The sequence below is a fragment of the Terrapene carolina genome, unplaced genomic scaffold (assembly GCF_002925995.2).
Source record: "Terrapene carolina triunguis isolate 2854851 unplaced genomic scaffold, T_m_triunguis-2.0 Scaffold38, whole genome shotgun sequence".
NCBI classification, from domain to species: domain Eukaryota; kingdom Metazoa; phylum Chordata; order Testudines; family Emydidae; genus Terrapene; species Terrapene triunguis.
The window spans coordinates 5017671-5039800 of record NW_020664389.1 but is presented as its reverse complement, the minus strand read 5'-3'; the positions used below and the strand labels follow the sequence as shown (position 1 = coordinate 5039800).

The window sequence follows — 22130 nt, the reverse complement described above, 5'->3', positions numbered from 1 at the left end:
AGCTAGTAAGTGTACACCTTGTCTAAGGCAAGATAAAATCATAGTGAAATAAGGCACGGTATAGTTTTAACATTGGCTAACAGTTGAGTTGAACTGTTTATCTTCATTAGGATTGTATCTTGTGTTCGCTAACACGTGTTAGCTAGCATGAGTTAAGAATGGAGCATTTTTTTCCCTAGTGCAGACAAGGCCTTACTTACCACAAATTTTCAAGATCTTTGTTTTATGTGTCTTCATGCTCTGATGGATTGAGAGTAGGGTTGGATGCCGGGAACTCCTCATTTTAACTTTGGCTTTGCTTTTGTGTCTCTGTTGGTGGGTGTGCTTGGGTAAGTTACTTAAACTTTGTTTTCAACTCTTCTCACTGGTGAAAGAGCTGTAATACATAAAGGAAAGTTTGTGCTAATGTGCTCCAGAGGCAGTACGATTTGCTGCAGCAATGAAGTATTTCTTCAACACTGTCGTCATCCATGTATTTAACTGATATCACTCAGTTCAGCAAACAAATCTGATAGAACCACACTAAGAAATGGGTTGGCTCTGGGCCACTTACTCATAGTCAAGGAGATATGAATTATAACTTTTTATTGCTGGTGTAATTTTGGGAGACCACATAGGCTACTGTGACCACACGCTACCATATTTTGGCCTGTAGAGTAGGGCATAGTATTACAGATTGAGGGAGACGACGTAGTAATGTTAAATCCATATTTTTGTGAGCACGTATTTGAATTTGAAACTAAAACAAAGAAGATAGTGGTATTGATGGTCATATTTACATAAAATACTCATTTTCAAGTGCACAATGGTAGAAAGAAGCACACTGGAGTAATTTAAATAGTAGATTTTAATCAACTATAAAAGCCTTAGCATAACTTGAAAATTTGTCGTAGTTCAGTTTTAATCTAATGTATAATGCACTACATTATAAATATGGTTGTTTTTTTAAAACTAATTTATTTCAGCATAACTACTGGCAGGGTAAATTATTTGAATTTTACAAATTGCTATACACACAGAAAAAAATATAAATTATTTTTTCTATAAATTCTTTCCAAATAGTTTTTTCCTAAACACAATTTTCTTTTGGTTGTAGACACAAACTCATTAAAATTTAGTTTATACTGTGCTAAATGAGCTTTGTCTTATAGACATTCACTGTTGTACTTTGTCCTAATGCAAAAAATGTTTGTGGGCCTGTATTTAAAGTATTTTGAACTGTACAATATTTGCTAGAAGATTCTAGCCTGTGATTGGTCAGGTATTGCTAATTATTTGTATCATGGTAGCTCCTAGAAATTCTCGTCCCTATGTTCACAAACATTATGAAAAGTTGGTTTCTGCCTCAAAGAGTTTACAGTTTGTCCCCCATTCTGCACAGGCTTATGCACTGAGAATTCCTCTTAAAGCCGATGGGGCTATTCCCTTTGGCTAAAGTTAAACATGTGCCTAAGTCTCTGCAGAATTGGCATCTGTGATATTGTATGACACAGGACTGCTGTCTGCATGAGTACCCCTAACCAAGTCAAAAGTAGGAATGAGATGAGCACTTCAGTTAGGCCTAAAACACTTCAGAACGTTGTCAGAATTTTAAAACAGCACCACCCTCCTCCTACCCAATGCTTTCCTGGAAGATACTACATGCAATGTAGTCTAAGAAACAAACTATGAAAAGATGAACATTAAAACTGAAATTTCCTGTAGTGGAATACCATTGTGTAAAATCTGAAATTCTATCCACCTGAATAATTTAAGACTCTAAAATGGGAGAAAACTAAAGAGCTAGGAACACCTAAATAAAAATCTGATTTAAATTTAAAAAGCCAGTTTTAAAACTTTAAAAAACATTATTTTTATTAACATTGGAAAGAAGAGTGTATTAGATTAAATGAAGATTCTATGAACATTTACTCTTTTTGACTTTTTGTGAAGTAGGCTGGAAGAGCAGGTAAATCTATCTGGAGGCTTATATGAATATGAAAAGTATTTAACATGCATGCAGAATATATTCACAATTATTATTCCTACTTTAAAAATTGTTTGACACCATTTTATACACATTGCTCTTAAATGTACCAGGTAGCATTCCATAGAACTGCCTAAACAAGTCCGTAGTTTGTTTGATTAGACTATGCAATTGTTTGTTACAGAGCAATCAATACCAGTTTGACTAGCCCGCTTGACATCTATACCATGTTAGGGTGTTGGTACATTTAATTTATATTTGGAATAAGTAGTCTTTCTGTCTTTCCTAATTAATGAGCATAATTCATGAGCATAATTCATGAGCAGTATTAGCTATCCTTTCAGAAGCCAGAGAGGTGTGGCTAGTGTCGTACAGTACCTGGGATAAATTAAACCTTTAAATTTCAATTCACTTGATTTTGCAGTTTTTAGCCTATTTCTAGCCTACCCTTATTATTTTTGTTTCTCTCCTGAAATTAGAGAGAGAACTACATATTACCGTACAGGTATTTTTAATAGGATTAGAGGAGATAGAGCAGGTCATTATGTAGGGGATCTTGCTCCTAATTCCATCAAGGGAAGCAGTAATGATGCACGCCATCTTTGCAAATTTATGGCCCACCTAAAGCACACGTATTCCAGGGAGTTTGCTGAAACAGTGAGTTCATCAGAAGCAGATGAGCTAAAAATCTGAGTAGAACCTATATAAGATTGTTCCAGCTTTATGTTTCCTAGGGTTTTTGAAGTTTAGTTTTAAATATGTCTAGTGATGGGGTTTCTGCTATTTTCATTGGGAGGCTTTTACAGACTGATAACTTAAAATCTTCCAACAGTGAGATTTATCAGTTTAACTTCTTTTTCTTAAATTTCATCTCATTACTCTTGTTTGTCTCTTCTTGGACCCACTCTAAACAATTCCTCCTCCTACTTAGTGTGCCTACACACTAAATATTTCTAGGCAATTATATTGTCATCACACCCCATCCTCAGTTGGCCAACATACTTTTTAATCGCAGTGTAAAGTAAATAGTATAGTTAGGAAATGGTAGTTAGTACAGGAATAGTTAATATTCAGGCAATCATGGATTACAGTTGATCTCATGTAGAAGTTCACTTTATAAAATAAAATGCTATTGAACTGAAAGGTCATTAGATAGTATACGTTTTTTTCCTGGTGTTAATTGTAAACTGAGAGTATCATCTTGAACCTTATAGTTAGTCATGGAAGGATTACAGTTTTATTGGTAATTCTCAGTAAACATTGATTTCTTCATACACACACAAACTTGAAAACTTTAATTAGAATAAAAATCCAGAGATTTAGACTTTTGAATTAGGTTTGTTACACATGGACTAGCGAATGAATAGTAAAAATAGGTATGATTTGTTGATTTAAGGATATTTATTTTGTATATTTTGACAGTGTTGACAGCTTGTGTTTTAACAGTGTATAAAGGTTTAACAATTGAATCTCAACATCTACTGTCATTAGATAATGGGCTAATTATACTATAATTTCCCGCAACTATTAAAAAATGTAAATTGATAAAAATTAAAAATTCTTAAACATAAAATTGATCTGTCACAAAAAAAAAATCAAAATCAAATTCTGCAAGCCCATTTATAGTATTAAACGCAACCCCATGCTTCCACCACTTACACTGTTCAGCTATGCCTGATGTCTGAAGGCTAAATAACCATTAAAGTCTAGTTTCTAAGGGCTTGTCTACACTTACAGTGCTGCAGTGGCACAGTTGCACCACTGTAGTGCTTAGTGAAGACGCTACCTACGCCGATGTGAGAGCTTCTCCAACTCTCTGAGAAGCAGTAGCTATGTCAACAAGAGAAGCCCTCCTGTTGACATAGCACTGTCTATACCAGGAGTTCGGTCAGTTGTAACTGCATCACTCGGGTATGAATATTCCGCACCTCTGAGTGACATAGTCATACTGACATAAATTCATAGTGTAGACAAGGGCTTAGAAGCTAAATTTCACTACTCAAGTTTGACTGCACTTTTTGCTGGGGTGCATTTTTTTGGGGGGGGTCCGCATTCCACGTAACATAGCACAAGTCAAACAAAAATCATGTGGTCACACTCATGCATTGCTCATGTTAAGTTTACAACTTATATGGTAGCAGACTGAATATTAGTAATATGTGTGTGTAATATGCTCCCAGTTTATACCCTATCTTTATAGTTACAAAACTGATAAAGTACTTCATGGAAAATTGCTGAATGTTTGTTTATATTTTTTTTTAAATACAGGAACATAGGAATTTGCCTTTCATGCGTGAATTGAGGTATCTGTTTGCGCTTCTCGTTGGTTCAAAGAGAAAATACGTTGATCCATCTAGAGCAGTTGAAATTCTTAAAGATGCATTCAAATCAAATGATTCTCAGCAGGTAACATTTATAATATTTATATTTAAAATTGGATCTCCTTATGGTCTCTGAACAGTAGCAAATATTTAACCTAAATAAAAAACAAAATATACTATGTTCATAGTTGGTGACAATAAGATTTCTAATTCTCCTTTATTCACGTGATTGTTGTCCACGTGCAATGTTGTATGATCTCATTGGAGTGCTGCTTTCAGACACAAGGTCTAAATCCATTTCCAAATGGAAGGAGGCTTGTGGCGGAGTATGCCTAACATAATCCATGCTTTTAAATTAACCCTCCCCTCCCACACCCAAACAAAAAAACAACAACTTCAAAGCAGTGGTAACTATTACTTTACAAAGAGTTTTACCAGATCCATGCTCTTGCATTCCAGCCTCACATGTAAGAACCAGAAGTTAAATGGAGTTAGTAGTCTTTGTCAGAGCCTTATTCATGGGGAGCACTTTAGAGCCCTGAACGGGACTATTTTTAGTCCCACTCCCGTCCCATCCCACAATACCCACTCCTGCTATTATGGCAGTGGGTCCTGCGGGACTGGTAGGATCCTGATCCCGCTGCAAGGGTCTACACTAGTGCCGTGCGGGGCTCTACAGCACATCTCAATTATTAATCTTGGCATGTTGGATCCCCAGATGAGGGGAAGAGGCTAGATATTTATTCATTTGGAGAGTTTTGGTACTTTTATTTTGTTCTAAATCATAGCTGTTACATTTTACCGTTTCCAAGTAGTTGTTTCTACTTAAATCTGTCGTTTTATCCATATGGACTTAGGTGGCTAAATCATTTGCTTACAATACACTGAGTTCAGCATTCCATGTGGATAGCATCAATCGACACATGTCACATACCAAAGGACTTAGGCATGTATTGCAGCACTGGGGTGCATGAGATCTGCCGAAGTATTAGGGATGTCTGGATAGTACTAACTGTTGAGGAACACAACATGTTCTAAGAGCCAAGATTGGAAAACCATTGTAGCATGGCCTTGAAACACTTGGATTTTGGAGTTCTTGTAGGTGTGGAAGCCACTGTCGTGCACTTAATAGTGTTCAAGAATACACATAATAAATATGTATTAATCATTGTTTGTTTTTTTTAACAGCAAGATGTGAGTGAATTCACTCATAAACTATTAGATTGGTTAGAAGATGCCTTCCAAATTAAAGCTGAAGAGGAGAGGTAAGGGGTTTTTAATATGTAAAAATGTATATTCATATACATCTTCATCTAATTTCCTAGCCTAAAGAACATTTAAACTGATTTTTAAAAGACAACTGACTCCTCTGTCCTTTCCATCAACCAATGGCCCATATTATGAAAATGAAATTTTAAAAAAGGAGATAACTTGGGTCCTGTCTACACTGGAAAAAATAGGACTTACAATATATAATAAGTGCAGCTCTACTAACGGTAGCAGTGGTGTAAGTTGTAAGGTACTTATGGCTCAGGAATTTTTATCACTTTTTTTATCTAATCCTGTTCATAGGCATTGTTCATCTTTGCACTGGACATTTTTTTTCATCTTTCAGGCATAGATGCAAATTGTCTATTTTGTTGATTGTAAATTTTTAGGATTGATTAAAAAGAATTAGTGGACACTGAATGTCAATGAGAATTTTCTTGTTTTAACTACTGTAATGGTCCAGTCCAATTCCTGATGAAAAGACTTCTGTTGAATTCAGTGACAGTTGGATCTGACCTTAACTTTAGGGTATATTTGTTTTCTTGTTCGTATTATTCCTCTCCCCCTTCCTAAAAACCTATTAATTTTGTTGCTGGGACAGATGATAACATCTTATTGTACTTCAGTAAAAAGCTGATTTTTCTAAATGCAAATATGTTTCTTTCTAGGTACTGTCAGTAAGTTTTTGTTTTATTTATTTTGCGATCTTATCTTTTTCATCTTAGGAAACATAGGGAATTTGGTATGAAAATAGCAAAATATTAAAGAACTAAAATGCATCCTGGCCAATCAGTTGGCTTTTGCCTTTAAAGAAAATTTGTTTTTAAATACAGTAGTTTAAATATTTCCAAAACTTTTTCCAATTTCTTCTCTCAAAAGCTAACTATTCACTGTGTCACTGAACATCTGTACGTTTTTTTGAACAATTTAAATTTTTTAGGAGGGTGGCGGGAACTCACTCTTACATGGTTATGTATGTTTACAAGCAATCTTGTGAATTGACTTCAATTCTGAATTTGGATATGCATGGAACTTTCCAGAATAAAATACATTTACTTGCTTTGTAAATACACTTCACCATTGTGAATACATAAATCCTTAGATTACCATGAACCGATGAAAGTACAAAATTTGACATTTACAATAATTAAAAATGAATTATGCCACTATATAGATTTACGTAATAAATGCAAATGCTTCTTACTTTTGTAACTGTTGGTTTATGTGGCTGTTGCTTTTGGTCTTACAGTTGCATATTTCATGTTTTTAGGGATGGAGAAAAGCCAAAGAACCCAATGGTAGAGTTGTTTTATGGACGATTTCTAGCAGTGGGTGTGCTTGAAGGTATGCATATTATTGTACTTGAACTAGAAAAGATGTCAGTTGATACATTTTTAAACATATGTCTAGTTAAATGAACTGTATAATTGCACACATTTCTAAATGATACCTTACTCCACTTTACATCTTTAAAATATGTACCATAACCTAAGTTTCCTATAAGCCACGCAGCCACATGGCCCCGGAGCAGCCTATCAAGGGCTGCGCAAGCACTCAGAGCTGCGGTGGGGAGAGGCACCTCTCCTCCAGGCCCAGATCTACTGTGGCGGGGAGAGGCGCCTCTCCTCTGCCTCAGCCCTGGAGGTGTCGCAGCTGGGCAGAGACGGGGAGAGACGCTCTCCCCCAGCCCCAGAGCTGGTGCGGCCAGGGAGGGGGCGCCTTTGCCCCTGCCTCGGAGCTGCCGGGAAGAGGCATCTCTCCCCTGGCTGCTGCAGGGAGAGAGGGCTGGGGGGAATTCTCTCTCTCTCTCTCTCTGCCCTGGCCCCAAGGCAGCCTGCAGTCCAAACCCCTCATTCCCGGCCCCACCCCAGAGCCCGCACCCACAGCTGGAGCCCTCACCACTCTGTACCCCAACCCTCTGCCCCAGCCCTGAGCCCCCTCCTGCACCATGAACCCCTCATCCTTGGCCCCACCCCAGAGCCCGCACCCCCAGCCAGAGCCTGCATCCCAACCCTCTGCCCTAGCCCTGAGCCCCCTCCCACACACCGAACCCCTCGGCCCCACTCCCACCACACATCACCTCCATATTGGTGACATAACAAAATTTGTTCCGCACATGCATGGGAAAAATGAGAAGGAACATTGACCCCAATGTGACCATTTTTTCCCTAGAAAAAGCAAGGACATGAATAGTGGTTTTTTATTTATTTATTTATTTATTTATTTATTACTAATGTTAGGAAGATTCGATAATTTCCAGTAGAGTTGAATGTGAGTTCAGGTGCAGCACAATTTAGGTAGAGTTGAGTGTAAACACTCCTGAGAACTGGCAAATATTTCCTACTAGGCTACAGAAAATCCTGTTCCAGCATGTGTTTGCAAGTGAGCTTGTTCTCTCTCTATGGAATGTGTAACAGTTTAAAATTTGTAATACTTTGAAGATTATGATGTTCCACTTCTACAGAAATCACTCTGAAAAACATTTCAACCAAATTTCAAGTGGCTTCCAGTTATGTCTTTACCTGGAACATCTTCCCTCCTGTGCCTCTCTCTGCCTCATTCTTTCTTCAAATCTGTCCTACAGACTCATTACCTTGAGCTAACATTCCAACTCCTATCTGCACTCTCACACACACACACACACACACACACACACACACACACACACACACACTCATGTTTTCCGCATCGAAACATGGCAAGGTTACAAAACCAAAGGAGTAGAAGAAAAGAAATGGGTCATAAATCATGACTCTTGTAATGACTGACATAAAGTATGCCAAAATAAAATTCTTTTCTCCCTTTGTGGTGTTACCCGTTATTACTCTCCCTGTCTCCTTAGCTGGAAGTCTTTACAGATTTGTATAAATTACTGTAGCATTCTCAGGGCAGAAGTCCTAGTAGTCCCATTGACTCTGGGACTATGCAGGTAAGTAAGAACTATTGAATTAGAGTTTCCTGGGTCAGGCCCTTACTTTTCACCTGTAAATGCTATGCACATCGGGAGTGCTATATCAATAATAAGTAAAACTAGTTGTTAAAGTAACATAAGTGTAGGAACTAAAATATTTAGTAGATTTTAGTGGTTGAGGAGCAAAATAGTCAGTCATTTTAATATTTCATCCAAATCCTTTCCCCTCCAAAGTAATTTATTTTCATGCATCTGATTGATTAGTATATAATCTGGAACAAGCGAACATAGTACCTATCTTTGTTTCCCCTTTTAAGGAAGACTTGATGAATTATGCACCAGTCAGCCTAACTTTGAAACCTGGAAAGATACTGGAACAAATTATTAAACAATCAGTTTCTAAGCACGTAGAGAATAATAAGGTTATAAGGAATAGCCAGCGTGTATTTATCAAGAACAAATCATGCCAAACCAACCTAATTTCTTTCTCTGACAGGTTTACTGGCCTCTAGTGGATAGGAGGAAAGCAGTAGATGTGATATCTTGATTTTAGTAAGGCTCTTGACCCAGTCTTACATGACATTCTCATAAGCAAACTAGGGAAATGTGTTTTAGATGAATTACAAGTTGGGTGCACAACTGGTTGAAAGACCATATTCAAAGAGTAGTTATCAACTGCTTGCTGTCAAACTGGGAGGTTGCATCTCATGGAGTCCCACAGGGGGTCAGTCCTGGGTCTGATACTGTTCAGCATTTTCATTAATGACTCGGGTAATGGAGTGGGGAGTAGTGCAAATTTTATGGGCATATCACATTCTAGGGTGCAATCCAAACAGTGAGGGCTTGTGTCACCACCTGTCCTTCAACCTTGGGTGCCTCACAGTGCTTTGCTGCTGTAACTCCCAAACTGGGCCCCTTACAAACAGCCAGAGAGCATGCAGGTCACACTGAGTGTGTGTGTATAGCTGCAGCCTGCCAGTGACTTCTGTCACACACTGTCTTTCACCAGCCTTGATTACCATTTGCAGGGTGACCCCAACACACTCCCAATTCCAGATACCTCTCCCCCCCCCCACCCCAAATGGGTGTTCTCCAGTATCCAGCCCTCTCCAGTTATTAGAGGTCCATTGCCCCTGTAAGAGGTCAATGTACAACAGTTTACTACTTTGGATTGAGTTACCAGACAATTCAGTTTAAACACAAAACTGGATTACCTTTGATTTTAAAGAATAAAACAAGTTTATTTAACTACAAAGAGAGATTTTTAAGTGGGTACAAGTATAAGGTATTAAAGTCAGAAATGTTTGCAAGAGAAATAAAGATAAAACACTTCATAGTAACTAAAATTTAACAAACTAGAGTGTTCAAGGTGACATTCTTACCAAATGTTTCCTGCAACAGGTCAGAACCCCTCCCAAAATCCAAAGGCTGTTTTTTCTGTCTTTTCACATGAAATAGTGAGATAGAGATAGGATACTTAGGGTGTTTTTGCCTCTCCCTTTTATAGTCCCATCACCCTTTGAAATGCATTTTCATGAGGGTTACCCCTAGATAAAGTTCCTTCAAGCTATGAGGATGGAGACTTGGGGTCTCATGGTGAAAGAGGTTCTATGGTGTTTGTTAAAATGAAAATCAATCTATTTCTGCCCCCTTTCGCTGCCAAAGAATGGCCATTTGACCAGTTATTGCTAATCAACTTTGACCCTTGGCTAGGTGCGTCAGCATGTCTTTTGTCTTCAAGAAACTGGTTTACCTAGTCCTCAGACGTGTCTGGTAAACACATTTGTCATAACTTCAGCTTATGTTCATAACTTACATATAATGTTGCTACATATGTTTCAGCACGATATTATTGACCAGCAAGCTATTAGTTTTCAAATGATAGTTTACAAGGCATATTTTGTACAAAGACTATGACAATGATGTGTTGGGTGTGAATACAGGGATGCATTGTTTGCAAATGACACCAAGCTGGGAGGGGTTGCAGGCACTTGGGAGGACAGGATTAGAATTCAAAATGATCTTGAAAAATTAGACAGTTGGTCTGCAGTCAGCAAGATGAAATTCAGTAAAGAGAAGTGCAAAGTACTTCACTTAGGAAAGAGAAATCAAATGCACAACTACAAATTGGAGAATAACTGGCTAGGCAGTAGTGCTGCTGAAAAGTATCTAGGGGTTATAGCAGATCACAAGTTGAATATGAGTCAACAGAGGGGTGCAGCTGCAGAAAAGACTAATATAATTCTGGTGTATATTAACAGAAATATCATATGTAAGATGCAGGGGGTAATTGTGCTGCTCTCCTCAGTGCTGGCAAGGTCTCAGCAGTCTCTAGTTCTGGGTGCCAAACTTTAGGAACAATGTGGACAAATTGGGGAGAGTCCAGAGGGGAGCAACAAAAATGACGATAGGTTTAGAAAATCTGACCTATGAAGAAAGATTTAAAAAGCTGGGCTTGTTTAGTCTTCTGAAAAGAGGACTGAGGGAGTCCCTGATACCATTTTACAAATATGTTAAAGGATGCAATAAAGAGGATGGTGATCAGTTGTTCTCCATGTTTACTGAAGGGAAGACAAAAAAGTAATGGGCTTACCCTGCAGCAAGGGAGATTTAGGTGAGGTATTAGGAAAAACTTTCTAACTGTAAGGGTGGTTAAGCTCTGGAATAGTCCTTCAAGGGAGAGTGTAGACTCCTCGTCATAGGAGGTTTTTAACAAGTTAGGCAAACACCTGTCAGGGAGGGTCTAGGTTTACTTGGTCCTGCCTCAGCACAGGAGGCTGGACTTGATGACCTCTCAAGGTCCCTTCCAGCCATATGTTTTTGATTCTCTGATTCTAACATATGACTGACTAGAAGCTTAAATGATAAATGTTTATGCATAAAATCTTAATTGTTAATACCTCTCTCCTGCCAAGGTAAGAAATTTGAAAACACAGAAATGTTCGGCCAGTACCCACTCCAGGTTAATGGCTTTAAAGATCTGCATGAGTGCCTAGAAGCTGCCATGATTGAAGGGGAGATTGAATCTTTACATTCAGAAAATTCTGGAAAGTCTGGCCAGGAGGTGAGTTACATGTTTGGTTCCTGTAGGGGCTAATAGTGCCTCTTTATGATGATGTAAATAAAGAGCAAGATTATTAACCAAGAGTGCAGATCCCCAGACAGGACTGTGCTTGTGATCACGCAGGCTGCTGCTGTAGTGGTGTAAGCCTATCCTAAATCATGCCTGTGTAGTATGCATTGTGTGTGTAAGGGGTGCAAATGGCTACTGCTCACCCAACAGATCAAATAAAAGGAGTCAATTCAGCATCGGGCTCTGGAGAAGCGTACGCTGATGCAGAAAACTGCTGAGTCTGCTTACATAGTGCAGCCCTGAGTAAGCATTGTGTCTCCGGTGTGACTGGAGATGTCCCACTGCTGAGTTATGGGTCCACCTTATTCTTTCTGAGAGGGTATTGAGGGTCACATGACTATTTTTTGCATGGGCTGCCCTGCTTTTGCTTGAACACAGTTGCCTGGGTAGACATAGTGGTGAAGGTGGCACAGGCTGTCACAGTGCTCATTTGCATAACCCCTCACTGTCATGGTTGACTCGATCTTCATTTGCATTTTGAACCACTGTGTCCTAGAGAGCGCACACAAGCTAAGCTGTGCTGGGTTCCTTCTGACTATTTAGGCAGTGAATTTGGGTGCCTTACTATTTGCTTCTGCAGATTTTAAGCTCCTGCATAACGTAATGAGCTGGCATTTTGCAGGTAACAATTTTGGTCTGAATTTAACGTACAGATGACATAAATGTACAACGTTGTTCATAGTACAATTATAGAATGGTGGATTTTGCCGGGTATAATTGGCATTTTTTTCTTCTGACAACTTATCCCCTTCAGAAGAGTCTAACACACTACATAATAACTGCATATCTATCTAGTCTGGGACTAGCCTGTTTGCAATATGTTAATAGAACTTAACTCTGACCTAAGATTTAAAAAAGACAAAAGTCAACACTCCATTATTTGGGGTGGGCTGGATTATTTAGAAATTTATTTATTTGAATAAATTAGGATGTAAATGTACAATATGTATGCAAAAGTAGAAGGGGATGATATGATTCTTTTTTCACATCCTCCCATAATGGTTAAGCCACATTCTCTCAGTTTATTTATTTTCACTATCCTGTCACACCTATCTCAAGAATGTAAAATCCTTCCTAAAAGGATTGTGTTGTCTCCTTAGTTCAGATGTCTTTCCTTTCGTGTAAATGTTACAATAACAAAATGTTACTTCCTTTAAAGTGATGTCAAAATATACATTAGCTTTTAATTACAAAGCATAATAAAAGCATCCTCCAATTTGTAGCTGTAACTTCCAATTTGCTAACACTGACAAAAGTTTTAAAATTTCTCCTGCACTAATTCCTTTTACTGTCAGCTGCTGTTTGTTTTATGTTTGCCTACAGATCCCACATTCATACTGCTTTTTCAGATGACATTTTCTATTTGTTTTATTTTTTTATTATGGTCACCTGCACAAATACAACTTCAGCATAAATTCAATTTTTTTACGATAAGGCTGTAGGGTAACACCTTTCCTGAAGCAAACACACAAAGATAGACTTGCTCATGTATCTCAGTGCAGTATGAAGCACAATTTTTTTATGAAAGTCAGTGGTTTTTGTATGTTGTGAACACGGTGGACACGACACCATCAAAATTGCGTATACACGCACATGCGCGTGCACACACAATTGAAATGGAGCAGTTAATTATAATGTGTTAGATACAAATTGCAGGGTTCAGTGGTTTTTGGAACCTACTATATGAATGTTGACAAATTGTAGAAAACAGAGAAGAATGACCATGTGCTGTTCTAGATTGCCCATCTTTACATGTTGTAACGTTAAGACACTGTATTTTAATATACCTGGCTTCTATTTCTATATGAAGGCAGAAGCAAAAACAGTCATGCAGCATATTATAAAGAATTGTTGACAGTGGTACAACCAGAAAGAAAATATATAAGTCCCAGCAAAGAAAAATATTGCTGCACAATTACCAATCTAAGATGACATCAGATGTACAGTAAATTAGTCATATTACCTATGGAAGGTATTAAATATTTAAAATGAGTATATCGGTAATTTGTTTTGGAAATAGCCAACAAATCTTTAAGGTGTTGGAAATATTGCAGAAGGCTGAATTTCTCATAGCTTTAACAAAGGATATACCACTTCAGAAAGAAACCTCAGGTTGCTATTTGTCCCAGTTGGTGATGTAAGGAAACAAAACTTGGCAGCCATAAGAGCCTGGAAGGTAACTAAACGTATGTGGTTACAAACACTGGCGATCCATATCTACTCTCAAAGTGACCGACTTTCTGCCAGGTTTTAATTCTGTACTAAACTGCTGGGGTGTGAAAGATACTGAGAACTCTTGATTACCTGGGTTGAACACACAAGGTAAACCTGTTGGTAACAATTGGGCTCTAATGATCTGAAGTTTGAATAGAAACAGTCAGTCTTCTTTAAACTAAAGATGAAAGGTGGGGCAACCATACAAAGTTGACAGTGATCCATTGTCGAAATCTTTTTTTTTTACCCACAGTGTTGGAAGCATTATTGTAACCGTATGACCAAACAATTGCAGTATGGTTGAAAAGAATTTACTGTGTGCTTCTTTTGTTTGTTTCGTCAGCATTGGTTCACTGAACTTCCTCCTGTCTTAACTTTTGAGCTCTCAAGATTTGAGTTTAATCAGGCTTTGGGAAGGCCAGAGAAGATCCACAACAAATTAGAATTTCCTCCGATTTTATATCTGGACAGGTACGTTATAATGTATTCAGCAGAATCTTAAAGTGCGATTAAATCACATGGAATTGGTTAAACTGCCACTTCTTTTGTAATGATCTTTTTAGTAGGTTCATGTAAATGACAAAAATTGTAAGTATGCTGCTATTTCTATTACTGAAACACTCTATACTACAGCTTTTGACCCAGTTTATAACTAGTTAGTTAAATGGTTAATCTGAACAATGTTATCCCATAGTGTTGCAAATATTCTTTCCCTGGTGTTTAAGACGTGCACGTGGAATACATTACTGCACAGACTGTTAAGCCACGTAGGGGCACTTGAGGGTTATGTCCACACTGCCAAAAAAAAAAAGGGTGCTGTACTAGTTTAGAGTGCAGGGTGAAACACTGTTTGCTGCTGCTGATGTGGTGTAAACCAACCATGTGTTTGTGAGGACAGACCATTTTTACGAGTCTCAAGAGTTGCTGTGTGGACACAACTTAAAACTATGCTTCTTGTAACTATCAAAAAGCATGTTGAGAAGTAGTTATGATATTGTTTGTATTTGTTGTGTTGACCGAGTTTTAGAGCTCAGGAAACTAGACTTTTCTGAAAGTTTTATAATGCCATATATGATGCCAAAAATTAGCATAAGCTTGTATTTTGTAGAAGTAATTCAACTCAAAATGAAATTAATTAAAAATATACTTCTGATGAATAGTGGACAAACAAATGTAAATGTCTTAGGCCTGGTCTACACTTAAGTTAGGTGGATATAGGCTCTTAAGGCTGTGAAAAATTCATACTCTTGAATGCTGTGGTTAATCCAACTGGACCCCCTCCGGTGAGCACATGGTTAGGCTGATGCAAGAATTGTTCTGTTGACCTAGCTACCATTGCTCAAAGAGTTAAATTTACTACATAGATGGAAAAAAACCCTTCTGATCGTGTAGGAAGTGTCTACACTATGGTGCTGCAGCAGTGTAGCTGCAACACTGAAGCTATGCTGTTGTAGTGCCTGTGGTGTAGACATGGCCTTATAATCAGTCTCTTCTGTTACACGTGTTTTTTAATGCATCGTAAGTGGAAGAAAAATGGTATTAGTGACTCAAACTTAGTTGTTGATAGTGAATGTGTATGACAGTTTAATAGAGTTCAGTGTCAGTATTGAAATGCAGCCGGGTGACTCCTTGTCTAACATTTTGTTTTTACAGATACATGCACAAAAACAGAGAAATTACAAGAATTAAACGGGATGAGATCAAAAGACTTAAAGAGTTTCTCACAGTGTTACAGCAGAGATTAGAACGGTACTATAGATAATTTTTCTAAACATGAGGGCAAGTAACATTGAATTGTAGGCTGTACAGAGCAGAATAATTCATTGTCTTTTATATTTAAATAAGCGTTCTGAAGTTTCTCTTAGACCTTTTTTTCCATTCCACTTGCAACTTCTGTGGAATGTTTATTTAAGCAAAATAATTAAATGCATGGAATGTATTATGACAGGTTTATTTTACTTACTTGTAGTCTGCCAAAAATTCCATTTTGTATGAGTGTCATGATATTTATACATTTCTATGGTTAACAGATATTTAAGCTATGGTTCTGGTCCTAAACGATTCCCCCTGGTAGATGTCCTACAGTATGCATTGGAGTTTGCATCGAGTAAACCTGTCTGCACTTCTCCGATTGATGATATTGATGCTAGTGCTCCCCTTAGTGGTACTGTAACAACACAGACAATTCCAAGGTAAAAACGAGATCTCATTTGTGTGTGTTCTGTGTTTAGCATTTCTGGTTTTAGGTGTTTATTTTTAGGCGAATTATGGATCACTTTTAAGGAATGAAGTTTGTCTCCAGTATGAGGAAGGACCAGGAGGAGGCAGAGATGAGTGCTTTTAAAAAAAATAAAATATTTTTTTGTCCAATAATGGTAAAAGTGAGCCCTCTTAAAAGCCAGAGCTCCTAACTAACATGGGAAGTTCTAGGATTTGCTGCTCCTCCTCATGAATATTTTTCAGTAATACAAAAATGCTATCTATATCTGGAGTATTTTTGTTATGTATTTATAAAAACCTATTCTCTAATTTTGTTTTGGTGGAGATTTGTCAATTTTAAACTAAAACAAGAAGCCATATTGCTGTGTGTTGTGAATTATTTCTAAGAAAAATTTATCTTACTGTCACAAAATTGTATCACTATGAGCTCATCTGTTCTCTGTTAATATAATGTCTTATTCTAGTTATAAAACTGAAACTTTCCTAAAAAAACCCGGAATCGTTATAAATAGTTTGAGTGACAATTGCAATTCTAAAATGAGTACAAGATTTTATAGGTGTATAAATTATACATCATTGGAAAAATATATGATCAGAATCCCAGAATTTTGCACATGCATGTGTTGAATGGCTCCAAGTGTTGCTTTAATCCAGCAATGATCTGCATTTCTAAATCTCAATCATATGCTATCTGCTCTTCTTGTGCTTCACTACTTAAATTGCTGTTTGACCATGTTAAACTCATTCGCAAAGATTTTGCTTTTATGTTTTACGTAAGTGTTGAAATACCATGCCGACAGAGGTCAAATTCTGCCCTTATTTCCACCCCATTGAAGTAAATGGAGTTGAGAGATTTGTAGATTAGGATCGAACACGGCACTATGAACACTGTGACAATGAATCGGTGCTTTCATGCCAACTGATTCATTGGGATAGTAGGTCCCAATCCAGCAAAGCAACTAAAGACTTGAGTAACTTGTGAGTATCCTTGCTGAAGGAAATGGATCAAAAGTTTTCTTTTAAAAAGTGCTGAAGTGCTTTGCTGGTACTGCTGTGATCATCATGAATATAGAAACTTCCTATTAATAAAACAGATGACAGACTCCAGCAAGAGAACACTGTTTGCCTGAATTACACTACAAAAAGTGCTTTGCTGTTTAAAATTGTGCTGTGTACTGAGTTCATTTTGTGAGATGTGAGTATTGTGACTTTTAGGCCCATATGTTAAAACATTAAAAACACAAAGCAGATTAGTGTAACGTCAGCTATAAGTATTCCTGAGTTCTCCACGTGACAATATACGCCAGTCGATCTCAGATAACCTTCATAGCAAAACACTTACCTGTTTACTTGGGATTATGCCTCAGGAGGTTAACAAATTTGGGCTCTGTCATATGTACAAATCTGGAAACTAGGCATAAGCTTTTTAGCTGACCCCAAAATGGGAAGGCACAAGGGCAAAAGTGGTCTCTGGGGCTGTGTATAAACTTGGTGGTTTTTTGATTTCCCACCATTGGGGATAGTAATAGTTACTCCTGGTGGAATTCTGTGCCAAAAAATTCAAAATTCTGTGCACAACATTTTAAAATTCTACATTATTTTGCATATCTTACTTTTCAAAATAACACAATATAATCACGCCAGTTTCAATTATTTTGGTAATTTATTTCAAAATACCTGTCAGCACATATATCTGTAACAATACACACAACAAAAAAGATTCAGGAAATGTTCTTTGACAAATGGATTCCTTACTAGGCATATTAATACAGAACTTTGAGTAATAATTCATTTAAACTACAATACTGAACCGTATTTCCCACCCCTCTCAGAAGCAGCGCAAAGCCTTGGGGAAGTGGGGGTAACAGAGGAGCTGAGGGAGAGGGAAATAATGGCTAGGCAGGAGCCTGGGAGTGAACCTGGAGGGTTGTTGGATATGGGTGGGAGAAGTGTGGAACAGTTTTTGGGGTCTTTTTGCATGGGAGGGATTGTTAGGGAGTTGGGGAGCTTCCCCCAGGCAGACCCTGGCTGACCTCTAGCTTCTCCCATTCAGTTAGGCACATGTTCCCCATCCCCATGTGTCCCTGCACTCCCATTCAGCCACCCCTCTCCCATCCTATCCTTATGTGGCCCTCACACCCATTGCCATTCAGCCCCTGGCTCAATGCTATCACCCCACTAGCTCCTGTGCCTCTTCCCCAGTCTGTCCCCCCCACTAGCCCTTCTGAACCCCAGTCTGTGATCCTCAGCAACCCTGTGTGCCCTGTTCTGTCCATCCTCCCATATTTTATACCTCCTCGCCTGGTCCCATGGGCAGGGTGCTGTGAGGAAAGCAGCCTTCCCCCTCTGCAGGTGCCTGCTCAGGCCCTGTGCTGGCTGCCCTCTCTTCTGGTACCACAGCAGCCCTTGCTGGGCGAAAGGTATAATTGCAGCGTCTCCCTGTTAGAGTGTATTATTAGAAGAGGAGGGGGGAGAATCTGCAGGGAACATGAATTCTTCGTGTGTGCAGTAGTGCTGTGGCTGTGTTAACGCAGATGTTTACCCTTCTCAGAGGAGCTGTAAAATGCCAGTAGCTTGCGCTCATGGGAGCTCCCATTGTTGCTATTACTGTTGGATTAATACTAGCTTAGCAATGGTGGAAAGCTGAAGAAAAAGTCTACTGTGGACAAGGTGTAAGGAAACTGGTACTTAAACTTGAAATTTGTGGTATTAACTTGCATTAGGAAAAAATTGCCTTGATGAAACCATATATATAGTGTTTCCTCTTTGAGATGAGCAGCACATGCTTTGAACCACTTTGATTAGTTAAGCAATTTTGTAATACTATGCAGAAGTTCTGATCAGTTTTGATAAAGTAAACTCTGGCTTGAAAGGTTTAATTGTGATTGTCTCTCTTGTCATTGTGGTTGCCACATGGCATACTACGAAGATATAAGAAGTCACATGGTGACTCCATTTTGTATTTAAAATACACTCTCTGAACTGTGTTGCTTTAACGTGATAACTGTTAGCTTTAAAGTGTTTAAAATTGCTCAGATTAAAAAACAAAAATGATTAGGGATTGGTTGGTTTATATTTCAGCTCCAAGTTTCTGTGAAGTCAATTTTTGTAGTTTATAGCTTGTGTATAGGAAGTTTGAAGTCTCATTTCATATTTTAAATAAATACAGCACAACAGAGCAACAGGGGCCTTCATCATCAGAGATACCAAGCACATCACCTGTACAAAGATCAGTAATACACAAACCATTCACACAGTCCCGAATTCCTCCAGACCTGCCAATGCACCCAGCACCAAGACACATCACGGAAGAAGAGCTTTCAGTGTTAGAAGGCTGTTTACATCGTTGGAGGACTGAAGTAGAAAATGACACGAGAGGTACTGAGAGAAAGTAGGAACTACTGTTGCTTTTGAAAAGGGTTACTGAAAATGTTTTGGTTCTGGAGGAAGAAAATCAGTGTGTTTGACTTCAATAATTTTTCACAATTCTTACTGGATTTACATTTGGAAAAAAATCTAGTACTAACAAAAATGTCAGTCTGTCTCAGATGGTAAAGCATTCACCTCTAGCCCCAAACCTTGCCTTTTCACATTGGAGTTGGGCTTGTACCCTATGCAGACATTGCTGTGCTGTGTGATATGGAGGCCGGGGGAGAGGAAGAGAAGTGGTACTTGCATTGGTAGATTTTTCCATCCTTGTCCTGTAGCTGTCAGTGTGACAGGCAGTTTAAGGAGTTATGCCAGATTGTGACTGACCCTTTTGTGGGTGCACAACCTGGGCTCTTTTGGGAGAGTGCAGTGAGCTTCTTTGCCAGAGCTACTTACGTTTGCAGGGCCTTTGTTTGGGAGAGTGCATGGACTGCTCCCTTGGTGTGGGGCATAAGGAACGGCACTAACTGTTCAAATAAGGACAGGAACAAAGTAGAGCCACTTTCTTGCCCATAGAGAGTACCTGGTATCTTGTGGGGAGCAGGCTCCATTGTCCCTGGGATTGTGGCATTTGCATTCAGGCCTGAGAAACTTCAGTGTCCGGCATGTGAGTGGTTAACATCAATTTTTAAATAAGATTAGGACTGTTTATCCTTATTTGAGCCTTCAAGTTGGAAAAAGTGAAGATGTAGCATATTGTAGAAGCATATAGATAACTCATAGTGGTGGCATAGAAGGATATGACTTTTTTTTTTTTTTTTTTCCTTAGACTTGCAGGAAAGCATATCTAGAATACATCGGACAATTGAATTGATGTACTCTGACAAATCAATGGTCCAGGTAAGTAAGATGTCCACATGAGATAATCAAAAAATAGATCATTTTAATCTTTGTAATGAAAGATGTTTCTTTAATTCTTAGTTGCTTAAAAAATAAGCAGTGTATAATGTGTTGAGATCTTTAATCAGAAGATCAGAGAGTTTTGTAGACCTTAATTACACACCACCAAGTCAAAGAATTATACTGTAATAGCTATTTTACAGGGAAGTCAGGCATTAGAAATGAAGTTACTTAACCAAAGTTGTGCTACAAGTCTGTGGCAAAACCCAGAATACCTGATTCTATGTGTTGATGTGAATGCAGTACTGTAATTTTAGCATTGCACAGTAGAAGCTATTTAGGCTGTTGAGTGAGAAACTTCCTATTAAATAAGAGCCCATTTTAAAAAGAGGAAAAATATTTTAATAAAAATACAGGAAACATTTCCTATGTTTATATTTCATCTTCATTTCTTATTCATTTTACTTTGAAACTTCTACAATATGACTCAGAATTTCACCTCTATTTAACACTTGGTTAAACACCCCTTAACTATTTGGACCTACCTAAATGAATCCATATTAAGCAACAGTTACTTTAATTCTGTCCTGATTAAGCATCAGTCAGTCTTTTTACTATCATGCTAAACCATTTTCTTGGGGAGGACAGCTTGTTAAGTGATGTGTTTTGTACTGTGATCAGCAATATTAAGCCATCATGATATATAGTAGTGGTTCCTTCAATAGTCTTGTATCCACATAATCCTCTTTTCATGTGTTGTGTTGTGTTTTTTTTTTGTTTGTTTGTTTTGGATGCGTGATTTTAATTAGTAATGTTGGTACGTGTTAGTGGGCATGGCATGTTACAGACATAAGACAATGCCTCCAGGCCTCAAAGAGCTTACAGGCAAAATTAAAGGTAAGGGAAAGGAAAAGGAGGGACAAGGTCTACAACTGAAGAATTATCTGTCCATTTCTTTTGTCGCAACAAGGAAGAGATGAAAATTTGTTTGATCCAGTTTACGAGAAGGGGCTATAGGTGAGGGGGGATGCTGCATGAGCATCCTTCTGCTAGTCTTATGGAAGCCCTCTTATGGTGTTTGGTGGAGGGCAGCAGCCAAGGTGCAGAAGGGATGCTGTGGAACCATTCTGAAGACTGGTTCCAAGATGAGATGTAAGCATAGAGTTGTGTGTCTAGGAATTGCCATACTGGATCAAATCCAGTTGTTCAAGTCCAATATGCTGTCATGTAGTATGACCAATACCAGCTGCTTCAGAGAAAGGTGTAAGAAACCATACAGCAATAACCTGCCTCAAGGGCAAATTTCCTTTTAACTCTAACCCCCAGTAAGAGGTTGTCTAATACCCAGAAGCAGGAGGGCTTTATATCTTTTCCAAAAGTCTTGTTCTTCTTCAACTGCTGGTCCCTGTGTGTGTGTGTGTGTGTGTGTGTGTGTTCCACTGTGCATGTTCATGAGCTGTGTGCACCCAGAAGTCTTGCGCGCATTGTCCATAAGTCCACATGGGCCCTTGCCTTCCTCAACTTTCAGCCGAAGTTATGAAGGGCAGAGTGCACCTACTGCCTCTCCAGTTCTTTTTTTACAGTCGCTTAGCCTGGGTCAGAACCTCCAGTGCCAGAGCTTTCCTTTGGTTTCTTCAATCTGTAAATTGTTCAGTTTCCCTTATTGCTGTTTGCGTATATTTCTTTTTGTTAGTAAGTTTCTAATTGTGTTACAGCTTTTAGCAGAGTTTTCTAGTTAGCTTCCCCACCTTCGGGGAATCCACCTCATACTCCCCCATACCGTGTTACAGAATCCTGGATTATGCCCAGAATTCCAGGCTTCATAAA

General features: G+C 38.5%; 1 protein-coding gene across 3 annotated transcripts in view; it reads left to right on the top strand.

The window, feature by feature from the left end:
- Nucleotides 1-22130, top strand: part of USP25 (ubiquitin specific peptidase 25) — a 137855-nt gene that overhangs the window by 74562 nt on the left and 41163 nt on the right. For all 3 annotated transcript variants that reach the window (XM_024210390.2, XM_024210389.2, XM_024210388.2), the window contains exons 7-15: nucleotides 4235-4372; nucleotides 5476-5552; nucleotides 6827-6900; nucleotides 11383-11531; nucleotides 14158-14285; nucleotides 15468-15563; nucleotides 15845-16006; nucleotides 19204-19412; nucleotides 20233-20303. In XM_024210390.2, the coding sequence (XP_024066158.1) occupies nucleotides 4235-4372; nucleotides 5476-5552; nucleotides 6827-6900; nucleotides 11383-11531; nucleotides 14158-14285; nucleotides 15468-15563; nucleotides 15845-16006; nucleotides 19204-19412; nucleotides 20233-20303 (1104 nt within the window). The remainder of the gene's footprint in view (nucleotides 1-4234; nucleotides 4373-5475; nucleotides 5553-6826; nucleotides 6901-11382; nucleotides 11532-14157; nucleotides 14286-15467; nucleotides 15564-15844; nucleotides 16007-19203; nucleotides 19413-20232; nucleotides 20304-22130) is intronic.